This window comes from Leptonychotes weddellii, chromosome 2 (genome assembly GCF_054177405.1).
Source record: "Leptonychotes weddellii isolate Sample4059 chromosome 2, ASM5417740v2, whole genome shotgun sequence".
Lineage (NCBI taxonomy): Eukaryota > Metazoa > Chordata > Mammalia > Carnivora > Phocidae > Leptonychotes > Leptonychotes weddellii.
Genome location: NC_138370.1, coordinates 108,850,202 through 108,856,116, shown reverse-complemented (window position 1 = coordinate 108,856,116; position 5,915 = coordinate 108,850,202). Strand labels below are relative to the sequence as shown.

The window sequence follows — 5,915 nt, the reverse complement described above, 5'->3', positions numbered from 1 at the left end:
ACTGATTTCAGCAGAACCTAAACATTTATATAAGAATCCAGCTCTGATCGGTCTGGCTCTTAAGGTCTAAAGGCCAAGGACTGTGCCTACACACCAGCAAACAAACAAGGTTGAAGGAAAAACAGAATTAGCACTCTATTCTACCCTTCTATACCTTTATAGAGATGGAGATAGATGTAGCTATCTCCACAAAGGTATACAAGGCATGGAAGGCTAGGATATAGTGTGTAATATACAGTACAGAAAATGTAGGTAGAATACAGTGTGTGTGTATACATATAAAATACAGTGTGTGTGTGTGTGTGCGTGTGTGTACACACTAATCCAGTCCAGTCCCAGAAATTCTTCTGTCCAAGGAGATCTAAATAGCAGGTTAGATCAAGTCCCTGTGAATACTAGCAAGAACAACTTTGAGTCATTTCTGTGCCCTGCAAAACCAGGTTCCAGGGAGCTCTCGCTTCTGGCTTTTCTTTTCACCATCTCTTCTAGAGGAAGAAACCCCCTTCCACCGCTAACGTAGAAAGCAGCACTAGCACCCGCCGGTTGCGTCCCACTCCTGCGCCCCACGGACAGTGCAGGAAAGCGCCCCGAGGTGTAGCGACACAAGCCAGGGCGGTCCCCGGGCCAGGGCGTTTCTGATTGGCTTTTTGTTGTGAATTCAAGAGGCCTGGGCTGAGGGGAGGGAGCAAGAAGCTCACCTGAGCGACTGCGCCCCAGCTTCGCCAAGACCTCCCGGGTTTTGGCTCTCTGGCTGGCTGTGGTGATCGTGGGGGTGGGAATAGGGGATGCTGGGGAAAGCACCCCGAACTAAGCGGGGGGGGGGGCGGGCATGGAGTGGGTTAGGCTGTGGTTTTCTGGGTGTTTGCCGGAGAAGCCACGCGCCCTATTAAACCCAGGGCTCCTGAAGCAGAAGGGTAGGTAACTCTGGGATTCTGTACCTTGAAAAGGTTCAGAATTGCAGGGAACGGAGGCGCCTTTCATTTTTCTTTGGGCACTCTCCCCTGGCTCCGCATTTCGTAAGGAGTCCTCCTGTGGGTGTTGAAACTGTAAAATATCCCCGTCCTACAACCACTCAGCAGAGAGTTTCCTGCAGATTACAATCCTAGTTGGCCGGGGTGCTGGGAAAAGGGCACTGAGAGGACTGGGGGATCTGAAATTTAGTGCATTCTATCACTGTACCACAACTTGACTAGATTACATAAAGTCGATTTGGAGCGAGATATGAAAGTTAAGAAATGTATTCTGAGACAGTTACGGGTTTGTTGTTGTTGTTTTCATTCTAACATTGATTTTAAATAGTGGGTCTCACCTAGCAATTATATAACTATGCAATTACATATCTATGAACATGTATTATGAAAGATTTATATATACATATATGTATGCCATACATGAGAGATTTTACACGTTTGGGCACAAATGGTGAGAGCTGCGATCCGGGCTTGGAGGCAGCAAAGGGCAGGCGGGCTTTTCCCCGCCGGGAGCGCCCTCCCAGAGCCAGGCGCGTCCAGCCCCGCTCAGGTTCCAGCCAAGAGTGCGCTCCGCAACCGCTCACGCACCCCCGCGGCTGGCGCGGTGACACAACACTGGAGTCGAATTACAACCCTCAATTAACATATGAATTTGACTGACTTAAAAGAGCATAGACGAAGTGGCGCGGGAGAGGGCGGGTGGACATTGAGCGGGCGCTTGAGTCTTCAGTACGCAGGAACTTTTCTCCGGGTGTAAAAACTCTTTGATTGGCTGCTCGCACGCGCCTGCCGGCGCCCTCCATTGGCTGAGCAGACACGCGACCGGCGCGAGGAGGGGGCTGGGAGAGGAGCGGGGGGTGGGGGGAGGGGGGGAGACACACTGGCGCGTGCCGCTTTTTAAAGGGGCGCAGCGCCTTCAGCAACCGGAGAAGCTTCGTTGCACGCGACCTGGTGTGTGATCTCCGTGTGGGTGGGGGAGGGTCGAGGAGAAAAAAAAATAAGACATTGCAGTAGAGACCCAGGAAGGGTTTTTGTTGTCGTTGAGCTGGTTTGCCAGTACCTCATCTGACTCTGCGCCTCCGAGCCTCTGAAGTGCAATGTCCCGCCTGCTGCACGCAGAGGAGTGGGCTGAAGTGAAGGAGTTGGGAGACCACCATCGCCATCCCCAGCCTCACCCCCTGCCGCAGCCGCCGCCGCCGCCGCCACAGCCACCTGCGACCCTGCAGACGAGAGAGCATCCCGTCTACCCGGCCGAGCTGTCCCTCCTGGACAGCACCGACCCACGCGCCTGGCTGGCTCCTACTTTGCAGGGCATCTGCACGGCACGCGCCGCCCAGTACTTGCTGCATTCCCCCGAGCTGGGTGCCTCTGAGGCTGCGGCGCCCCGGGAGGAGGCGGACGGCCGGGGGGAGCTGGTGAGGAGGAGCGGCGGCGGCGGTAGCAGCAGCAAGAGTCCTGGGCCAGTGAAAGTGCGGGAACAGCTGTGCAAGCTGAAAGGCGGGGTGGTAGTGGACGAGCTGGGCTGCAGCCGCCAGCGCGCCCCTTCCAGCAAACAGGTGAACGGGGTGCAGAAGCAAAGGCGCCTGGCGGCCAACGCCAGGGAGCGACGCAGGATGCACGGGCTGAACCACGCCTTCGACCAGCTGCGCAACGTTATCCCGTCCTTCAACAACGACAAGAAGCTGTCCAAATACGAGACCCTGCAGATGGCCCAGATCTACATCAACGCCTTGTCCGAGCTGCTACAAACGCCCAGCGGCGGGGAGCAACCGCCACCGCCGCCAGCATCCTGCAAGAGCGACCATCACCACCTTCGCGCCGCCGCCCCCTACGAAGGCAGCGCGGGCACCGCGACCGCAGCGGGGGCCCAGCCAGCCTCGGGAGGGGGCCAGCGGCCGACGCCGCCTGGAAGTTGCCGGACTCGCTTTTCGGCCCCAGCCTCCGCGGGAGGATACTCGGTGCAGCTGGACGCTCTGCACTTCTCGACTTTCGAGGACAGCGCCCTGACGGCGATGATGGCGCAAAAGAACCTGTCGCCCTCCCTGCCCGGGGGCATCCTGCAGCCGGTGCAGGAAGAAAGTAGCAAAACTTCGCCCCGGTCCCACAGAAGCGACGGGGAGTTTTCCCCCCATTCCCATTACAGTGACTCAGATGAGGCAAGTTAGGAAGGTGACAGAAACCTGAAAACTGAGACAGAAACTAAATCGCCCTTGCCCAATGCGCGGGAAGCCCCGCGATTAAAGATCCCCGCACCCTTTTAATTTTTGCTCTGCGATTGTCGTTGTTTAGCAACGACTTGGCTTCACATGGCAGCTATATTTGATGGCTTGCAAAAGCCGCCGCTATTTCAAACCTCCTATGGTCCATAGTGATGAAAACTTGCTGTTGAAGTTCTGTTCTTTCCTCCCACCTTCTCCCCCCGTAGCTAGATAAGGTATAATTCTATGTACCCAAATATGGCATCATTACTCTAGTTCCCTGCTGCCAATACGCTGCTAAAACGTCGCATTTTCTTCTCTGTCGCTGGTTTGTGTTTTAATTTATTTTATGCCCTGGGCATTCATCCCTGTGTGTTGCGCGCACTCACGTGTGGGAGAATTGGTATTTCGAAGTATTTTCTCAAAATGTATCATGAAACGCAAAGTTAATGGCTCCAAAGTGAATAACTTTTGACTATGGAACGTTAGAAAACAGGGAACTCTTAGGTTAATATACTGTATAAACATACTCAGTACGTATGTCGGATCGCGATAATGTTGGCGTCTTTTAGGAAACTTGGCGCACGCACTTTATCAGCCGCTCCCGCTGCGGCTCCAGGACAAACTCAACTGCCAATTGCAGACCAGTTTTGTGTTGTTGTTGTTGTTGCTGTTGTTGTTGTTTTAAAACGGCCACTTATAATCCTTAAGCTCTTTGCAAATGTTTGTTTAAAAAAATTAAAATTTTTAAAAAATCCAGTAGTGTCAAAAGCATTTGGTCCATTTTATTTTGCTCTGTTAATGTTAGGAAAGTTATTTATTATCGATTGTTTGCTACCATTTCTACTTACCTTGATTCATTTTTTTTTACATTTTTCTACTCGAGATCATTTTATTTTAATTTAGCAAAGCCAACTGCCATTGTTTATGTATTTTCTTTTGCAAATGATAAAAATAAACGTGAAAATAACTTTATTTGTCACTTATTCCATTCTAATATAAGCATTAAAAACAGTTTTGAAATGATCTTGAAGACTTGAACTTATTCTTCTATTAAATGCAAATCTAAGAGTTTTGAAGGAAAAAAATCTGTCATAAACATTGTAGCTTCAAGCAGTACCGGTGATCAAGTCAGTAAATAAGTTGTTAGGTAAAAATTTCTCCAAATTTGCAACCATTTCGCCTCTTCGATAGCCTGGATCTTTCCAGTCTTCCTCACTCCTGACCCCAACAACCTCTGCAAGAGGAGGCACCTGTTTCAGGTCTCCTAAGATCTCACCAGGAGTAGTGAACTTTACCAAGGTTACCTATTCCCACTTTATAAAAACTTTAGCCAAGTTGAAGACTTTTGCCGTGGGTCAAAAACACACAGCACAAGCTTTCTCAATTTCTCTCTCTCTCTCTCTGTCTCCCCTTTCCTCCCTCCCTCTCTTTCCTTCAGTGGTGGGTGGGGCGGGGGCGATAGGGCTAAGTTGAAGGCAGGAATGAAAAAGAGAACAATAGAAAAAACTTGAGGGGAAAGGGGATGGGGTTCCTTGATTCAAAAATTAGAAGCCCTAGGAAATTGTTGAGCTCCCCTCTTTTTTCCCCCAAACAATTCTGCTTATTCCACTATAGAAGATAACATTTGCTTTCATTTTGTCTTTCTGAATTAGTTCCTGTGTAGAAAATATTTATATTTTTGAGTCAGTTGCAGAAACTAAACAGTACTCCCACTCTGACCTCTGGGTCCTCACCAAGGAAAAGCCTATTCTGAGTGTTAGGATCAAAGATTTTGAAAAAGCTAATATAGTGCGTGTGTGGAGATGGTAGAGAGGAATTTAAAAAATGTATTCGGCAAACGTGAGAGAAAAACTATTTGTTAAACTAAAGATTGGGCGACGTTCCACTGGATAAACATCGCTGAATTTGAGAAGTTGATTTTAAGCCAAATCTTTTATATTTTGTGTCTTCATTAGGATAACAAATTGTGAGAACAAGAAAGCAGGGGTGGGCGGAGGGAAAGCCAGAGAAAGTTAATTTAATCGCCCCAGCATCATCCTCTCCCTCCAGCACCTTGAAAAGAGGAGAGCTCCAGGTTTGCAGTAAAGTAATGCGTGAAGGAGCGCAGTTCTGATCTTGAGTAGGGAACTGTGGAACCAGCTCTTGACTGACCACCTGGGTTTCCATAGCTTTCAGCTGAAGCTGAAGCTTGAGGGAAGCCCAGAGAGAGACTCCACCAGCTCTGAGAGGTGAGCGGTAGCTCCCGACACTTTCCAGGGGCAGAAACAATGCACCTGTCCCTTAGATAACCTTTTGCACCACTGAGTTTGCCGTGCTCACGATAAACATCAGGAATCTTCAGGCTGCTGAATAAATCAAGCGATTGCTTCTAACACATGTCCATTCCGCTCTCAGTAAGTAAACTTAACAGGCATGGACACACCGCAACTTTGCAGGATGAGCACACACATATTTTCATAGTTATTTGGCTTGGTGTGTTTGTATACATGTTTAGCGGGAGAGAGAGAAGACGACCTAGAATTATTTCACCTGTTATGAATCTGATTTGGGTAAGGGCAGGATGGAAAAAAAAAATTAAAGTTGTGATCTTTTTTTTTCTCAAAGTGACCTATATTTCATTTTTCAAAACCATTTATGCTCATTTTGTGTTGACCAGGGGGGGAAAAAACAACCTCTTCCAAAGTTATTATTTTTCTTTTCATGGACTTATAGGAATTTCAAAACAGAAATGACATTAACAACA

General features: G+C 48.9%; 1 protein-coding gene across 1 annotated transcript; it reads left to right on the top strand.

Moving 5' to 3' along the window:
- The first annotated feature begins 1,919 nt into the window (after window positions 1-1,919).
- On the top strand, window positions 1,920-4,123 carry ATOH1 (atonal bHLH transcription factor 1). The gene has a single exon (XM_006733525.3). The coding sequence runs from the start codon at window positions 2,069-2,071 to the stop codon at window positions 3,134-3,136; it is 1,068 nt and encodes a 355-aa protein (XP_006733588.1). The 5' UTR covers window positions 1,920-2,068; the 3' UTR covers window positions 3,137-4,123.
- Window positions 4,124-5,915: the final 1,792 nt, after the last annotated feature.